The sequence below is a fragment of the Ranitomeya imitator genome, chromosome 1 (assembly GCF_032444005.1).
Source record: "Ranitomeya imitator isolate aRanImi1 chromosome 1, aRanImi1.pri, whole genome shotgun sequence".
Classification (NCBI taxonomy): domain Eukaryota; kingdom Metazoa; phylum Chordata; class Amphibia; order Anura; family Dendrobatidae; genus Ranitomeya; species Ranitomeya imitator.
The window spans coordinates 26,393,573-26,412,024 of NC_091282.1; the positions used below are offsets into that span (position 1 = coordinate 26,393,573).

Genomic DNA, 18,452 nt, shown 5'->3' on the forward strand with positions numbered 1-18,452 from the left:
CCGGTGAAGACGTTTATTCATGGAGTTTCGTGTGTGGCGCCTCCCTATAAAATGCCTTTGGATCTTAATTTGATCCTTGGAGCTCTTCAGGAGGCCCTTTTCGAGCCACTGCAGGACGTCTCTCTGACCTTCCTTTCCTGGAAGGTAGTTTTCCTAGTGGCTATTACGTCAATCAGGCGAGTCTCAGAGTTAGCGGCTCTTTCCTGCCAACCCCGTTTCTGATTTTTCAGCCGGATAAGGCAGTCTTGAGGACTTCCCCTCTTTTCTACCCAAAGTCGTCTCTTCTTTTCACCTCAATGAAGAGATTATTCTGCCTTCATTTTGTCCGGCACCAGTCCATCGAGTTGAGAAAGCTCTGCACACTCTTGATGTGGTTAGGGTTCTTTGACGGTACATCTCACGGACGGCTCCCTTCTGCTAGTCAGATGTCCTGTTCATGCTCCCAGAGGGACAACTGAAGGGCTTACCCGCTTCCAAGGCCACTCAATCCAAGTGGATCCGATCAGCTATTCAGGAATCCTATCGTGTCAGGGATGTTCCTATCCCAACAGGGATTAAGGCCCATTCTGCTCGGGCAGTGGGCGCCTCTTGGGCCATTCAGCACCAGGCGTCAGCACAACGGGTCTGCAAAGCGGCAACTTGGTCCAGCGTGCATACTTTTGGAAAGCATTATCACTTTCATTGTTTTTCCTCTGCAGACGCTACCCTTGGCAGGCGCATTCTGCAGTCGGCTGTAGTACCTTAGCTGTAAGCCTGTGGTTCATGGGGTAATAGCAGCTATGTTGCTCCCCACCCAGGGACTGCTGTGGACGTCCCATGGTCCTGTGTCCCCCAATGAGGCGTAGGAGAAATAGGGATTTTTGTGTACTCACCGTAAAATCCTTTTCTCCGAGCCAGTCATTGGGGGGGACAGCACCCACCCTGTTAGCCTATTGGCTTGTTGTTACTTCTTGGTTTTGGCATAGTTTTATTTTCTTATGTTTAATACTCCTACTGCTTTAATACCGAACTGGTTGAATATGGCCCAGTGAGAGGGTGTATACTGCAGAGGAGGAGTTATCTTTGTGTGTTAACTTATTGTCCTCCTAGTGGCAGCAGCATAACACCCATGGTCTTGTGACCCCCAATGATTGGCTCGGAGAAAAGGATTTTATGGTGAGTGCACAAAAATCCCTATTTTTGTGGCGTTTAAGTTAAAGCAATATGTGGTATCTGTTAATTTACAGTATTTTGTGACTTTCAGTCATTTGAAGAAGCTGATCTCAGCGAGAGTTTAACCAGAAATGTTTATAAGGCGGGTTACGTAAAGCTGATGCCCATACAGAAGCACAGTATTCCTATAATAACGGCCGGACGTGACTTAATGGCGTGTGCCCAGACCGGATCTGGAAAAACCGTAAGTGTACAATCTGTTATTTAACTCTTGGAAGTAGGGAGGGAGGATGGACTCTGCGGAGGGGTCCTGGGCTTGGATGAACTCTGCGGGGATTTGGAGGGGGGGCGCGGATGGACCTGGGCTCGATGGACCTAGCGGGGAAACATGAGCTCAGATGGACTCTGCGGGGAGACCCGGGCTCGGCTGGATTCTGCGGGGAGACCCGGGCTCGGATGGACTCGGCGAGGAGACCCGAGCTCGGATAGACTCTGCGGTCCCCTACAAGTTGAGCTCGGATCTACTCTGCAGGGGCCCGGGCTTGGATGGGCTCAATTTTTTAACATCATTACATACAATTGTCCTTTTATTACAGACCTTTTTCTTTATCCTCTCCGCAGGCGGCCTTTCTGTTGCCCATTTTGGCTCATATGATGAAAAATGGAGTTGCAACAAGTCAATTTCAACATCTTCAGGAACCAGAAGCGATAATTATCGCACCTACCAGAGAGCTGATCAATCAGATTTACCTAGAGGCACGAAAGTTTTCATACGGGTGCGTCCACTGAATATTCCTAACCCCACCAGGCTTTAATGCTGGTTAAGTGTGGTAAATGGCCAGTACAGGGAAGCCTCACAGCCTGAGATAACACTGATCCCATCCGTGTAACCCCTCGGATGTGAAGGTCCGCAGCGACCCATAGCGTCTAAAGGTACCGTCACATTTAGCGACACTGCAGCGATCTAGACAACGATGCCGATCGCTGCAGCGTCGCTGTTTGGTCCCTGGAGAGCTGTCACACAGACAGCTCTCCAGTGACCAACGATCCCGAAGTCCACGGGTAACCAGGGTAAACATCGGGTTACTAAGTGCAGGGCCGCGCTTAGTAACCCGATGTTTACCCTGGTTACCATTGTAAAAGTAAAAAAAAAAACACTACATACTTACATTCCTGTCGCGTCCCCCAGCGTCAGCTTCCCTGCACTGTGTAAGCGCTGGCCGGAAAGCAGAGCGGTGACGTCACCGCTATGCTCTGCTTTACGGCCGGCGCTGACACTGGGGGACGCAGGGAAGCTGACGCTGGGGGAATGTAACAGGAATGTAAGTATGTAGTGTTTTTTTTTTTACTTTTACAATGGTAACCAGGGTAAACATCGGGTTACTAAGCGCGGCCCTGCGCCGATTCAGCGATGTCAGCTTGTGATCCAGCGACGAAATAAAGTTCTGGACTTTCCCCAGCGACCAACGATCTCCCAGCAGGGGCCTGATCGTTGGTCGCTGTCACACATAATGATTTCGTTAACAATATCGTTGCTACGTCACAAAAAGCAACGATATCGTCAACAATATCGTTAACGATATCGTGTGACGGTACCTTAAGTGTTAAGACTTGAGATAACACACGGTAAAAAAAAAGAGAAATCCCAGAAAACAGGTGAAAATGGCACTGTAGGTAATGTAACTGTTAGTAATATCTGAGATTATAGCTGGTAAACGATTCCCCCACATTCAGGACAATCGTGCGCCCGGTGGTGATCTACGGGGGAACGCAGATGTCTCATTCACTGCGGCAGATCTTTCAAGGATGTAACGTTCTCTGTGCCACGCCTGGAAGGTTAATGGACGTGATCAGCAAAGAGAAGGTGGGTTCTCTGAAATGTAAAGTGTTGATGAATGTTGCCATTAAAATTAGTTATTTCTAGATGTTATTTTCTTTGGATTTTTTTTTACTTGCTATTGGAAAGTTGATTTATCTTCTTGAATTGTAATTTACCCTAAAGACCACTCCTGTATGTGGGCAGCAAGGAGTCATGTGGGCGGCCGGTCCTACCTTACCATTAGCTGTAGACCGCAGCCTACTGGACTCCTAAGCATATAAAGAGAGGGGGCTAAAAGTAATAAAATACAAGTCGTGCCAAATTGTTTCCTGTAAGAAAAAAAGGGATTTTTGGTTCTTACCGTAAAATCTTTCTTGAAGCCTTCACTGGGGGACACAGGTAGCCATAAGTGTATGCTGCTGTCGCTAGGAGGCTGACACTATACAAATAAAGAAGAATGAACTCCTCCCCAGCAGTATATACCCTCCGACAGGCAACTGGTGCCAACTGGCAGTTGGTGCAAAAGCAGTAGTAGGAACAAGTAAAAATTAAACTCAACCTATGTACCAACACACAACACGGTACCGCCTAAAGGGAGGGTGCTGTCCCCCAATGAAGGAAGATGGCTCTGATTTCCAAGAGGTTGATAGAAAGATGCGCCTCTTGAGCAGTCCAGCGGCCCTGGGCCGTGAGGTAAAGACCGCTCCCCAACCCTGGAGGCTGGCGTCTGTGGTGATGACCTGCCAGCGGAGGGGAAGAAATGATCTCCCGCGCAGAATGGAGTTGGATAGCGTCCACCAAGAGAGACTGCTTTACCTTGGGAGGGAGGCGAAGCGGGCGGTCCAGGGAAAGTGGGTTCCTGTCCCAGGCAGCCAGAAGGGCCAGCTGGAGGGGGTGAGAGTTGAACTGAGCATAGGGATCCGCTTCCGTGGAAGCAACCATTTATTCGGACTCCCATGACAGCACTACGAGAGAGGGGATCCGCCCTTCAGGAACAGGAAACCTACAGATACAAAAGGGCGGTACCTCTCCCCATGCATCAGTTGGTTTCCTGTTCCTGGAGGGACAGGATCCTACAGATGAATCTCGTAGAATGGATCCCAGGCCGGCCGGTCGAATCAGGTAGCGGGGGGGTCTCCTACCTCGACCGGTGCGGAAGCTCCTGGAAGACATCACGGTGGTCCTGGCTGGACTGCACGTCAGTGATGTAGACAGCAGGGAGCAGAGTCCAGAGGATTCCTGATCTCCGTTAGCGCCGGCGCCGGTAAGTATATCGCTCCTTCGGTCCATGTGGTGGTGCAGCGCGGTGGTGATGTAGCGGTGCCAGGAGGGGAACGCTATCCGGAGCGCTGCTGCGTGCTCTTCGGCGTCCTGCATCGCTCTCAGCGTTAGCTGGAGCGTTTCCGGTGCAGTGACGTTGAGGGGGCGGAGTCAGCAGGCGCTTCCGGTCTCTGGGTGACTGCGCATGCGCAGTTCATCCAAGATGGCGGCGCCCATCGATCCTGAACGCCGGTTTCCTCACACGCTGCGCTGACCCCCCAGCTGTAGTCTCATCAGCCGGAACCAATAGGAGTGGCGCCAGGCAGCCTGCTGACCGGATCTGAGGGGGATTTAAGCAGGAGCTGGGAATAGAGCTCTGCCTTTGGTCACATCCACATCATGGAGAGTGATGGTGAGCAGCAGCTTCAGTTGCCGGAGGAGGTGCGACAAAAGCCCACGGAGAAGGAGCGTGCCAGAAGTGACCAGTCCAGCCGTAAAAGCTCGTCCAAGCAGGGATCCAGAGCATCGACTGGCAAATAACCCCCTCGTGTTCCGGTACCTTTTTTGGCGTACACTGGTAAGAGATCTACGTGAATGCTCACTCAGTGACGCGGGCCCCTTATACTTTGTCATTTTAGGGAAAGAAAAGTGCAAAGTCGAAACATAAGGAGTGTGCCCTGTGTGAAGTCCCGTTACCAGATTCTTATATTAAAAAATTATGCGCCTCCTGTATACAACAGACGGTGAGGTCTACAGGAGTGGAGGGGTTGAGTGACATCAGGCTAGATAGATGGTATCACCCTTATTGTCCTCCCCTAGGTAGCGGAAGAATCTGCTTCTACGGCTAATCTGCGTGAGATGATCCGTACAGAAGTAAGGGAATCCCTGCGGTCTATGTCCCAGGCGGGGAGTTCAAAACCGAGAACCTCGGTGATCTCTGATTCATCAGAGGAAGATAAGGATGAAGGTTCCTATGGCTCAAATCTCTCTTCCTCGTCGTCAGAAGAGGAATCTGGCCGATTCTGTCTGCCTCTGGACTGAGTGGATAAATTAGTTAAGTCGGTCAGAGGTACGATGGGCCTAGAAGAACCTAAGACTCCGCTTTCCCGTCAGCAACTAATGTTCAGTGGTTTGGAACACAAGAAGCATAGGTCCTTCCCGGTGAATGATAAAATTCAAGACCTGATTCTCCGGGAATGGAAGAAACCGGAGAAGAAAGGCTCATTACCACCAGCCTTAAAACGCAGATATCCCTTTGAGGATACGACTGTGGATACCTGGGACAAGGCCCCTAAATTAGATGCTGCGGTAGCAAAGGCATCAAAAAAGGCCGCATTACCTTTCGAAGATATGGGATCCCTTAAAGACCCCCTTGACAGGAAGGCGGATACCTTCCTTAAAGGTACCTGGGAGATGGCAGCCGGATCATTGAGGCCAGCGGTGGCTGCGACTTGTACAGCCAGATCCCTAATGGTCTGGCTGGAACAGTTGGAATCCCAGCTTAAAGAAGGCGCTTCCAGAAGTTCCATTCTAAGTGCGCTTCCGGTGATTCAAGATGCTGCGGCTTTCCTGTCGGACGCGTCGGTCGATTCGGTCAGGATGGCGGCCAGAGCAGCAGGACTCTCCAACGCGGCTCGTAGAGCCCTGTGGTTGAAATGTTGGTCGGGTGACATTCAATCAAGGTCCAAATTATGCGCTATCCCATGCAAAGGGGAATACCTCTTTGGACCAACCTTGGATGACCTGCTTGAAAAGGCTGGAGATGACAAGAAAAAATTCCCGAGTTTGTCATCAGCTTCTTATCGGCGTCCATTCAACAGGAGGAGATTTGGTCGCGGAAGGAAGCGCGCATCACCCGCTAGAGAGAATTTTAGATGGGAGGATAGACGCAGGAGAGGTACGGGTTACATGTTCCGCCGTTCCTCAAAAGAACGTAAGAAACCGGACCAATGACTAGCGATCTCTGTGGGAGGGAGATTGTCAGCCTTCTCTTCCGCATGGTCTAACATCTCAAATAGTGACTGGGTCCGAGGTATTATTTCAGAAGGTCTGAAATTAGAATTTATTCACTGGCCTCGGGATAAATTTATGTTAACCCCCTTACATTCCTCCACTATTGAACAGGCGGCTTTGGAGGCAGAAGTTGTGAGTTTATGCCTCAAAAACGTGCTGATCGAAGTTCCAGAGTCAGAAAGAGGGAGTGGATTCTACTCTCCCCTTTTTCTGATCCAGAAACCAGACAGATCATTTAGGACTATTATTAACCTTAAATCCCTGAATGAATACCTGGTTAGAGCCACATTTAAAATGGAGTCAATCAGCTCTGCAATTAAAATGTTGTTCAAACACTGCTTCATGGTAGTTGTGGACTTAAAAGACGCGTATTATCATGTTCCTATCCATGAAAACTTTCAGAGGTTTCTACGTGTGGCGGTGTCTATGGGGGGTATTGTTCGACATTTTCAATTTAGAGCCCTTCCCTTCGGCCTCTCAACATCTCCCCGAGTATTCACTAAAGTAGTTGAGGAGGTCATGGCGCATTTACGTGAATCTGATATCCTCATAATCCCTTATCTGGATGATTTCCTGATAGTTGGGAACTCAGCAGACCATTGCCTTGCTCAGGTAAAAACAGCTATATCTAAGCTAGAGAATCTGGGCTGGATCGTGAATTATGAAAAATCCCGATTACAACCCCTAAAAAACCAGAGATTCCTAGGTCTGCTGTTAGATTCCGAGTCCCAACAATGCTGTCTTCCACCTGATAAACTGCGCCATATCCAACAACAGGTATTAAAAGCAATTAAAGAACCAACCATGACTCTTAGACAGGCTATGTCCTTGTTAGGTTCCCTAACTTCCTGTATTCCCGCCGTCCGTTGGGCCCAGTTCCACTCCAGACCTTTACAGTTTGACATACTGAATTATGATAGTCTTACAGGGTTCCCTGCAGGGTCAGATGACATTGAGTCCAGAGGTTCTGACATCTCTTAGATGGTGGCTAAGGGAAGACAATCTGTCAGCAGGAGTTCCCTGGGTGACTCAAGTGACTCGGGTAGTTACGACGGACGCCAGCCCCACAGGGTGGGGGGCACACATGGGTGACGTGGTAGTCCAGGGTCTATGGGACCCCCAAACATCAGCCTCTTCTAATCAAAAGGAGTTGATGGCGATTGAATTCTCTTTTTTTTTTTAAACATAAATTTTTATTTACAAATTGTGTCAAGCATTACATCTTATTGACATTAAATTCTTAATAATTAACACAACGTTATGGGGATTAGGGAAGGGAAGAGGATAGGGGAAATGGTGACATTACAATAACTATCCAATCACATTCTCTATATGCAAATCTGCAAAGTCATTTAAGAACGGTATTTAAACGGAAAGATAACCAATTGTTCCATTTTTTCTGAAATTGAGCTATATTATTATTAGATGTAGCGATTATTTTTTCTGATAGGCAATTTTCGTTGATCAGTGATACGACCTCGGGCAGTGAGGGGCACCTGGAGTTTTTCCAGTAACTAGCAATTTTGAGTCTTGTTGCTACAATAATATGTACAATCACTGTACGGAACTCATAGGGAAACGAGTCCAAATCAATAGCGAGTAACGCCTGCTGTGCATTAAGAGTCACCGGTATACCACAAATCTGGAACATCAGATGATCTATGGCTGCCCACAGACGTCTAATTCTGTCACAACTCCACCATATATGTAGCATGTCTGCACAGGGGTCTCCACACCTCCAGCACGTGTCTGGGGAACTGCAGAACATCCTGGACAATCTACTGGGAGTGAAATACCACCGATATAACAATTTCCTGGCGTTTTCTATGTGGTTAGTACATTTAGATTGGCTTCCAATAATTAAGAAGGATGCCCTCCACTGATCCGGTGTGAATGTGCAGTTTAGGTCTTTTTCCCACTTTTGCAGGTATGTAGTTAGAGAGGGCAGAGTATTCTCCAACATACAGTCGTAGCTTGTGGACAGCGCTCTAATCTGTGATGTCGGGTTCATCAGCATAGAGTAAAGTTTAGATGGCGGTGCAGGCATCTGTTTTTTCCTTTCAGTTAGGAAATGCCGGATCTGCAAATATTTGTAAAAATCCCTTTGAGGAACATTGTATTTATCTCTCAATGATGTAAAAGTAATTAATTCCTCCCCCTCATACAAGTTCCCAATTGAGGTGGTTTTGGGTAAATTCCAATTTTTAAGTTTGAGGTCCGGGATACAATGCTCCAGTGTCTCTATAGGAGCTTTGAGGAATGCGGTTTGTATAAGGCCTAATTTATTAGTCAACACTGTCCATAGCTCCAGAGCCGCGTCTATTGTTGGGGACATTTTTAGGTTTCTATTAGGGACTTTAGTTTGATGTGCATGGTAAAAAGCTGAGACATTGGAGGTTCTCATCAAATGTTTTTCAATTGCTATCCAGTGCCGATCATCATCATTATTCCACATGAATCGTAACTGTTCGAATAATGCGGCCCTGTAGTACCGGACCACTGAGGGGCACCCCAGGCCACCCTTACTCATAGGGATGTAAAGCGTGTCCGCTTGGACTCTGGGTTTTCTCTCTTGCCAAATGTATTTTAAAATCATTGCTTGAATCTCTTAATATTTTCATTGGGAATATGATGGGGAGATTGCGGAATAAATACAGTATTTGTGGGAGAATGAACATTTTTACCGATGCAATCCTGCCCCGCCATGATAGTTCGTGTTTCTTCATACGTAACATGTCAGTTTGGATTTTCTTCCTTAGAGACTCATAATTCAGTGATAGCATTTTATCTGCCGAGAGTGTCAGCCGAATACCTAAATACTCAATATGGTCATTTTCCCACTTAAAAGGGTACTTATTCTCAAAGCTTTTGGGGTGTTTTGTGAGAGGGGTCAGGTTTAATACCTGGCATTTAGACACGTTCAGCTTATAATATGATATTTTAGTATATGAATCGATTACTTGCATTGCTGCCGGTAATGATTCTGTCGGGTTTGTTAATGCTAGAATGATGTCGTCAGCAAATAAGCCTATTTTGTGTTCCGTTTTATTCACCTGAATTCCTGATATCATCGAGTGTGATCTAATTTTCTGCGCTAGAGGCTCAATCACCAAAGCGAATATAAGGGGTGATAGCGGACACCCCTGTCTCGTCCCGTTAGTAATAGTAAACCTGTCCGACATCATTCCAGAGACAGAAACCGATGCTGATGGGTGAGAATATAGCAGAGTGATTGCTTTAGCAATATTACCCGTAAATCCGAATCTGGCCAGAACCTCAAACAGGTATCCCCAATGCACCCGATCGAACGCCTTCTCCGCGTCCAGGGATAGGAGCAGAGAAGGCGTCCGGTCGCTCCCCGCCACATGGATGAGGTCAATCATTCGTCTGGTGCCGTCCAATGTCTGTCTAGATTTGATAAATCCAACCTGGTCTCTGTGCACCAGGGAAGGGATTACATCGGAGAGTCTATTTGCTAAGATTTTGGAGTACAGCTTGAGGTCAGTATTTAGTAGGGATATTGGCCTGAAATTACTTGGATGATCGGGAGTTTTTCCTGGCTTGGGAAGAGGGACTACAGTCGCTTGTAACATTTCTTCTCGTATTTTGCCTGTTTCAAATATATTTTGGAAGACTAATAATAGATGTGGGGACAATATTTGGTTGAATAACTTCAAGTATTCATTAGTTATACCATCCGGTCCTGGGGATTTATTATTTTTTGTTGCCTGAATGGTTTGTTGGATTTCTTTTTGGCTTATAGGTTGATTTATTGCCATCAATTTATCCTCTGGGATTTGGGGTAAAGATATGCTATTCAGGAAATTATTAATTAGCTCAGCGTTGGGTTGTGGGATAAGGTTGTCGGTCTTGAGATTATAGAGTGAGGAGTAATATCTTGCGAAAGTATTCGCAATTTCTTTAGGGTTGTATATTTTGTTCTTTTGATCATCTTGTATGTGAGCTATTTTTTGCTTTGTTAATCTCGCTTTAATCTTATTGGCAAGTATTTTACTCGCCTTATTCCCCTGCCAATAATATTTAGCTTTATTCCTCCTCAAATTATGCTCATATTTATATTGGAATAGCTGATATAGTTCGTATCTTGCCTTTTGTAGTTTCCTATATACCGTGGGTGATGGGCTATGTTTATGGATGTTTTCCATTGTTGCTATATTTTTATTGAGCTCTTCTATTTGTCGCATTCTCAATTTTTTGTGTTGCGCTGCTATCTGTATTAGCCGCCCTCTTATATAGGCCTTGTGGGCGCACCACACTGTGGTCGGGGATATGTCAGGGGTACTATTGATATCAAAAAATTCCTGGAGAAGGTCGTTAAGTTGGGATTTAATATTATCTGAGGCTATTAAGAAGTTATTAATTCTCCACGGAGAATAAGTTAAATTATTGTACGTCTCTTTAATTTGGCATGTTACAGGAGCGTGGTCCGACTAGGTTATGTTCCCAATTTTTGCTGATTGTATATTTTGTAGGAGCCATTTATCCACTACTATTAGATCTATTCTTGAATATACTTTATGTGGGTGGGAGTAATATGTATAATCCCTTTCAGAAGCATGAAGGACCCTCCACGTGTCATACAATTCTTCTGATATAAGACACTGGGACAGCGCATGGGATTGGGACTTTTTCTATGAGCACCAAGATTTGTCTATGTTGGGGATCGGGACGAGGTTAAAATCTCCACAGATTAGCAGGGATCCTTGTTTTATTTTGGATAATTTAGTTATGAGGTCTTTAATAAAAGTGATTTGACCTGTATTGGGTGCATATATAGATGCAATTGTATACACCTTGTTATTGATGCTACATATCAATATTACATATCTGCCTTCATCATCCAGAACGCTATCAACAAGCTGGAACGCTACAGTGTCTTTTATTGCAATCGCTACCCCTCTCTTCTTTTTCGCCGCATATGACACATAGATATGGGGGTAATTTTTATGTTGTAGTCTATGGGTATCATCACGATTTAAATGAGTTTCTTGGACACATAGTATGTCCGCTTTGAGTGCCTGGGCTTCCTTCCATAATAACGATCTCTTGAAAGGGCTGTTTAGGCCTTTCACATTAATGCTAGATATTTGAAATACCATCAGTTACAAAAAAGAAAAAAAAATTCAATCAGTCACCAGATACAGGATAATAAGGGAAACAAAGGGGTTAAAGTAATTAACAACAACCAGAACAAGTACAACTTGTACAACTCAGAGTCCGGTTCTATGTGAACCAACTGGATAGTCGTTCCTATCCAGTATTAAAGGGGGGGAGAGAATAGAAAAAACGAAAGCAATATTCTCATGCCCCTTCAACCTGCCAGCCAGGCAAAAAAATAACAGTGTGGTGTCCTGGCATAGGCACACAGGGGATACATATGGTAACAGAGTACTTGCGTGAGAATCGGGTCCATTCTTTGTTCAGTGTCGGGGGTCTTTTCTTTAGTGGGGAGCTGGTATCTTCATCCACTGATGTCAGGGACCATTCCTGGAGCAGGGTCATGGCCTCTCTGGGAGATGCAAGGACGTGTGAAGTTCCGTTTTTCGTCACGATGAGCTTTACTGGATATCCCCACTTGTAGACAATACTGTTGTCCCGTAGAATCTTGGTTGCGGATGAGAATTCTCGCCTCCTGTTCAGGGTTGTCGCAGACAAGTCGGTGAACACCAGAATGTTCCGGAATCTTTCTGGAAGTTCTTGCTTTGCTGACGCTGACTTGGTCACTGCCTCCTTGAAATGGTAGAAGTGCAGCCTGGCTATCACGTCTCGCGGTGCGGAGCTGGGAGCAGACTTTGGTTTGGGGATCCGATGTGCCCTGTCAATCAGCAGGTCCCTCTGTTCTGCTGACGGCACCAGAATTGTGAAGAAGTCCATTAGAAACTCCTTTAGTGTATCCGCTGACACACTCTCAGGGATTCCTCTGAAACGTAGGTTATTGCGCCTGGATCGGTCTTCTAGGTCTGCAAGCTTCAGTTTTAGGGCCATGATTTCTTCGTCCGCTTCATTATGCGCGTCTACTAGTTGGTTGTGCGCCGTAGTATATTCCTCCAGTTTCCCCTCTATGTGTGAGGTTCTGTCGCCAATCTGCGTTATTTCTTTATGTAGCTCAGTGAAAGCCGTTGTGATATCAGTATGAATGGCTTGCTTCAGGTCTCCCAGCAGGGATTTGAGTGTGGCTACAGTGACAGGGGCAGAATTGGAGTCTGTAATAGGAGAGTCTGAGGAGACGGTCAGGGCTGTGTTTAGTGGCTGTAAATCTTCAGGCTCTGAACCTTCAGCATTCCTAGCAGGGGGGAAAAGCAGGGACTGCAGCGTTGGTGAATAGCTCTGTGTGCTCAGGGATCTTTCAGTTTTGCTGGGAGTTTGGGGCTGGTGGAGTGATTCACTGTGCAGCTCTGACCTTTGCTTCACACTGCCATCACTCCTGCTGCTGCCGGCGGCCGCGTGGTGAGAGTTGCGGTCGCCATCTTGGATCCAACTACCCATCGCTTCAAAGACCTGGACCCTGCTGGGCGCCTGCCCCCTCCTTCTCCCTCGCTTCATTCCTGGAATGCACCACCGCCTGGCTTATCTTATCTTCAGATCTGACCTCCTCCGGTCACCTCACTGTGCTTTGGGACGCTTATGATAGCTGGTGGTTAGGGAGCTCGAGCCTCGCACGTCCGCTCAGCTCCACATCCGGTCACGCCCCCGGCGATTGAATTCTCAATTAAGGAACTCCTCGTGTATCTACAGGGTCACCATGTCAAAATCCTCTCCGACAATCAGGTGGCAGTGGCCTACGTGAATCACCAAGGTGGAACACGCTCCGAGTCCCTGATGGAAATAGCGGACCGCCTGCTCCAGATAGCGGAAAATCATTTTCTATCTTTAGCAGCAGTACATATAAAAGGGAAGGAAAATATAAAGGCGGACTTTCTAAGTCGAAACACCTTAAGACAAGGAGAGTGGTCTCTGAACACAAAAATCTTCAACCAGATTGTCCGCAGGTGGGGTCATCCAGAGGTGGACCTATTTGCCAACAAGGACAACAGAAAAACGAAAAAAATTCTGTTCCTTGAATCCCAGGGAATATCCGCTGGTAGTGGATGCCTTCCTGATCAGATGGGATTTCCGGTTGGCTTATGCGTTTCCCCCGCTAAACCTGTTGCCTCTGGTGGTCAGAAAGATAAGGGAGGATCAAGCGATAATCATACTGATCGCTCCGTTCTGGCCCCGAAGGGCTTGGTTCTCCTGGCTCAGGACCATGTCGGTGGAAGAACCTTGGGTACTGCCAGACATCCCGGACCTACTTCATCAAGGTCCGATCAACCATCCACAAGTGAAGGGTCTACATTTGACGGCATGGTCTTTGAAAGGTCACTGTTAAAAAACAGAGGATTTTCTCCAAATCTCATTGATACCCTTATGAAGAGTAGAAAACTCATAACATCTAAGATCTACTCTAGAACTTGGAGGAAGTTTCTGGCCTCTTCAAATTTTAATATCGAAGAGGGTTTACCAATTACATAGTAACATAGTAACATAGTAAGGCCGAAAAAAGACATTTGTCCATCCAGTTCAGCCTATATTCCATCATAATAAATACCCAGATGTACGTCCTTCTACAGAACCCAATAATTGCACGATACAACACTGTTCTGCTCCAGGAAGACATCCAGGCCTCTCTTGAACCCCTCGACTGAGTTCGCCATCACCACCTCCTCAGGCAAGCAATTCCAGATTCTCACTGCCCTAACAGTAAAGAATCCTCTTCTATGTTGGTGGAAAAACCTTCTCTCCTCCAGACGCAAAGAATGCCCCCTTGTGCCCGTCACCTTCCTTGGTATAAACAGATCCTCAGCGAGATATTTGTATTGTCCCCTTATATACTTATACATGGTTATTAGATCGCCCCTCAGTCGTCTTTTTTCTAGACTAAATAATCCTAATTTCGCTAATCTATCTGGGTATTGTAGTTCTCCCATCCCCTTTATTAATTTTGTTGCCCTCCTTTGTACTCTCTCTAGTTCCATTATATCCTTCCTGAGCACCGGTGCCCAAAACTGGACACAGTACTCCATGTGCGGTCTAACTAGGGATTTGTACAGAGGCAGTATAATGCTCTCATCATGTGTATCCAGACCTCTTTTAATGCACCCCATGATCCTGTTTGCCTTGGCAGCTGCTGCCTGGCACTGGCTGCTCCAGGTAAGTTTATCATTAACTAGGATCCCCAAGTCCTTCTCCCTGTCAGATTTACCCAGTGGTTTCCCGTTCAGTGTGTAATGGTGATATTGATTCCCTCTTCCCATGTGTATAACCTTACATTTATCATTGTTAAACCTCATCTGCCACCTTTCAGCCCAAGTTTCCAACTTATCCAGATCCATCTGTAGCAGAATACTATCTTCTCTTGTATTAACTGCTTTACATAGTTTTGTATCATCTGCAAATATCGATATTTTACTGTGTAAACCTTCTACCAGATCATTAATGAATATGTTGAAGAGAACAGGTCCCAATACTGACCCCTGCGGTACCCCACTGGTCACAGCGACCCAGTTAGAGACTATACCATTTATAACCACCCTCTGCTTTCTATCACTAAGCCAGTTACTAACCCATTTACACACATTTTCCCCCAGACCAAGCATTCTCATTTTGTGTACCAACCTCTTGTGCGGCACGGTATCAAACGCTTTGGAAAAATCGAGATATACCACGTCCAATGACTCACCGTGGTCCAGTCTATAGCTTACCTCTTCATAAAAACTGATTAGATTGGTTTGACAGGAGCGATTTCTCATAAACCCATGCTGATATGGAGTTAAACCGTTATTCTCATTGAGATAATCCAGAATAACATCCCTCAGAAACCCTTCAAATATTTTACCAACAATAGAGGTTAGACTTACTGGCCTATAATTTCCATGTTCACTTTTAGAGCCCTTTTTGAATATTGGCACCACATTTGCTATGCGCCAGTCCTGCGGAACAGACCCTGTCGCTATAGAGTCACTAAAAATAAGAAATAATGGTTTATCTATTACATTACTTAGTTCTCTTAGTACTCGTGGGTGTATGCCATCCGGACCCGGAGATTTATCTATTTTAATCTTATTTAGCCGGTTTCGCACCTCTTCTTGGGTTAGATTGGTGACCCTTAATATAGGGTTTTCATTGTTTCTTGGGATTTCACCTAGCATTTCATTTTCCACCGTGAATACCGTGGAGAAGAAGGTGTTTAATATGTTAGCTTTTTCCTCGTCATCTACAACCATTCTTTCCTCACTATTTTTTAAGGGGCCTACATTTTCAGTTTTTATTCTTTTACTATTGATATAGTTGAAGAACAGTTTGGGATTAGTTTTACTCTCCTTAGCAATGTGCTTCTCTGTTTCCTTTTTGGCAGCTTTAATTAGTTTTTTAGATAAAGTATTTTTCTCCCTATAGTTTTTTAGAGCTTCAATGGTGCCATCCTGCTTTTGTAGTGCAAATGCTTTCTTTTTACTGTTAATTGCCTGTCTTACTTCTTTGTTTAGCCACATTGGGTTTTTCCTATTTCTAGTCCTTTTATTCCCACAAGGTATAAACCGCTTACACTGCCTATTTAGGATGTTCTTAAACATTTCCCATTTATTATCTGTATTCTTATTTCTGAGGATATTGTCCCAGTCTACCAGATTAAGGGCATCTCTAAGCTGTTCAAACTTTGCCTTCCTAAAGTTCAATGTTTTTGTGACTCCCTGACAAGTCCCCCTAGTGAAAGACAGGTGAAACTGCACAATATTGTGGTCGCTATTTCCTAAATGCCCAACCACCTGCAGATTTGTTATTCTGTCAGGTCTATTAGATAGTATTAGGTCTAAAAGTGCTGCTCCTCTGGTTGGATTCTGCACCAATTGTGAAAGATAATTTTTCTTGGTTATTAGCAGAAACCTGTTGCCTTTATGGGTTTCACAGGTTTCTGTTTCCCAGTTAATATCCGGGTAGTTAAAGTCCCCCATAACCAGGACCTCATTATGGGTTGCAGCTTCATCTATCTGCTTTAGAAGTAGACTTTCCATGCTTTCTGTTATATTTGGGGGTTTGTAACAGACCCCAATGAGAATTTTGTTACCATTTTTCCCTCCATGAATTTCAACCCATATGGACTCGACATCCTCATTCCCTTCGCTAATATCCTCCCTTAAAGTGGACTTTAGACAAGACTTTACATAGAGACAAACCCCTCCTCCTCTCCGATTTTTACGATCCTTTCTAAACAGACTGTAACCCTGTAAGTTAACTGCCCAGTCATAGCTTTCATCTAACCATGTCTCGGTTATTCCCACTATGTCAAAGTTACCTGTAGATATTTCTGCTTCTAGTTCTTCCATCTTGTTTGTCAGGCTTCTGGCGTTTGCGAGCATGCAGTTTAGAGGATTTTGTTTTGTTCCAATCTCCTCACTGTGGATTGTTTTAGAAATGTTCTTACCTCCCTTCTGAGTATGTTTTCCTGGGTCGTCTTTGTTCGAGTCTAATGTTTTTCTTCCCGTCCCCTCTTCTTCTAGTTTAACGCCCTCCTGATGAGTGTAGCGAGTCTTCTGGCGAATGTGTGTTTCCCAGGTTTGTTGAGGTGTAGTCCGTCTCTGGCGAGGAGTCCATCATACCAGTAATTCACACCGTGGTCCAGGAATCCAAATCCTTGTTGTCTGCACCATCGTCTTAGCCAGTTGTTTGCATCAAGGATCCTGTTCCATCTCCTGGTGCCATGCCCGTCTACTGGAAGGATAGAAGAAAAAACTACCTGTGCATCCAGTTCCTTTACTTTCTTCCCCAACTCTTCAAAGTCCTTGCAGATTGTCGGTAGGTCCTTCCTTGCCGTGTCATTGGTGCCAACATGTATCAGAAGAAATGGGTGGACGTCCTTGGAGCTGAAGAGCTTTGGTATCCTATCGGTCACATCCTTGATCATCGCACCTGGAAGGCAGCATACTTCTCTTGCAGTTATGTCCGGTCTGCAGATGGCTGCTTCGGTGCCTCTCAGTAGTGAGTCTCCCACCACCACCACTCTTCGTTGCTTCTTGGCTGTACTTTTTGCTGTCACTTGTTGCTGTGTGCCCTTTTCTTTTTTGCTTGCTGGTATTGCTTCATTCTTAGGTGTGCCATCTTCATCCTCTACAAAGATTTGATATCGGTTCTTCAGTTGTGTGGTTGGTGATTTCTCCATGGTCTTCTTGCTTCTTTTGGTCACATGCTTCCACTCATCTGCTTTTGGAGGTTCTCTGACACTTTTTGCACCTTCTGTGACCAGTAGAGATGCTTCTGTTCTGTCTAGAAAGTCTTCATTCTCTTTGAGTTTCAAAGTTGCTATTCTTTCTTCCAGACCCCGCACCTTTTCTTCTAAAAGGGCCACTAGTCTACACTTCTGACAGGTGAAATTGGATTCTTCTTCTGGTCGATCTGTGAACATGTAGCACATGCTGCAGCTCACCATGTAGGTTGTCACATCTGCCATGTTGCTCCTAGATCCTGCTGACTTGCTGTGTGTTTTCCTTCTTGTGTAATCTACTCAGCCAAGCTCTCTTGCAATAATGCAACCAGATTCTAGAATTCCTGCAGAGAGGGCTAGAGCTAAATCTATCCACGAGTACGCTAAAAGTACAAGTCTCAGCCCTAGGGGCCCTATTTTCTTGCAACATTGCTGGTAATTATTGGGTATCAAGGTTCATCAAAGCAGCTAGTAGATCCAGACCTATACACAGGAATAGGTCAATGCCTTGGGATCTTAACCTAGTCCTCTCAGCCTTGACTAAAGAACCGTTTGAGCCTTTACATTCAGCCTCACTTGAATTACTATCCCTCAAAACAGCATTTTTGGTGGCATACATCTGCTCGTAGGGTAGGAGACATACAGGCTCTTTCTAGGCTCTCCCCCTATACAGAGTTTCTACAGGACAGAGTAGTCCTCAGACCAGATCCAGCTTACTTACCAAAAGTGGCCTCAGAATTTCATAGATCTCAGGAGATAGTTCTACCATCATTTCTCCCTAATCCTTCTAATTCCAAAGAGGAGTTACTCCATACGTTAGATGTTAGATGTCTCTTAGAATATATATCAGTCACTGATGCTTGGAAGAGAGAGGAGGCGTTGTTTCTATCTTTCCAAGGTCCCAGGAAAGGGCTTAGAGTGTCAAAGTGCACGTTAGCGAAGTGGATTAGG

The 18,452-nt window shown here is 45.6% G+C and overlaps 1 protein-coding gene across 1 annotated transcript in view; it reads left to right on the forward strand.

Moving 5' to 3' along the window:
- Positions 1-206: 206 nt before the first annotated feature.
- DDX4 (DEAD-box helicase 4) overlaps positions 207-18,452 on the forward strand; it is a 29,293-nt gene continuing 11,047 nt past the window's right edge. The window contains exons 1-3 of the mRNA XM_069745884.1: positions 207-1,396; positions 1,774-1,928; positions 2,887-3,016. Coding sequence (XP_069601985.1) covers positions 1,313-1,396; positions 1,774-1,928; positions 2,887-3,016 — 369 coding nt within the window. The 5' untranslated portion in view covers positions 207-1,312. The remainder of the gene's footprint in view (positions 1,397-1,773; positions 1,929-2,886; positions 3,017-18,452) is intronic.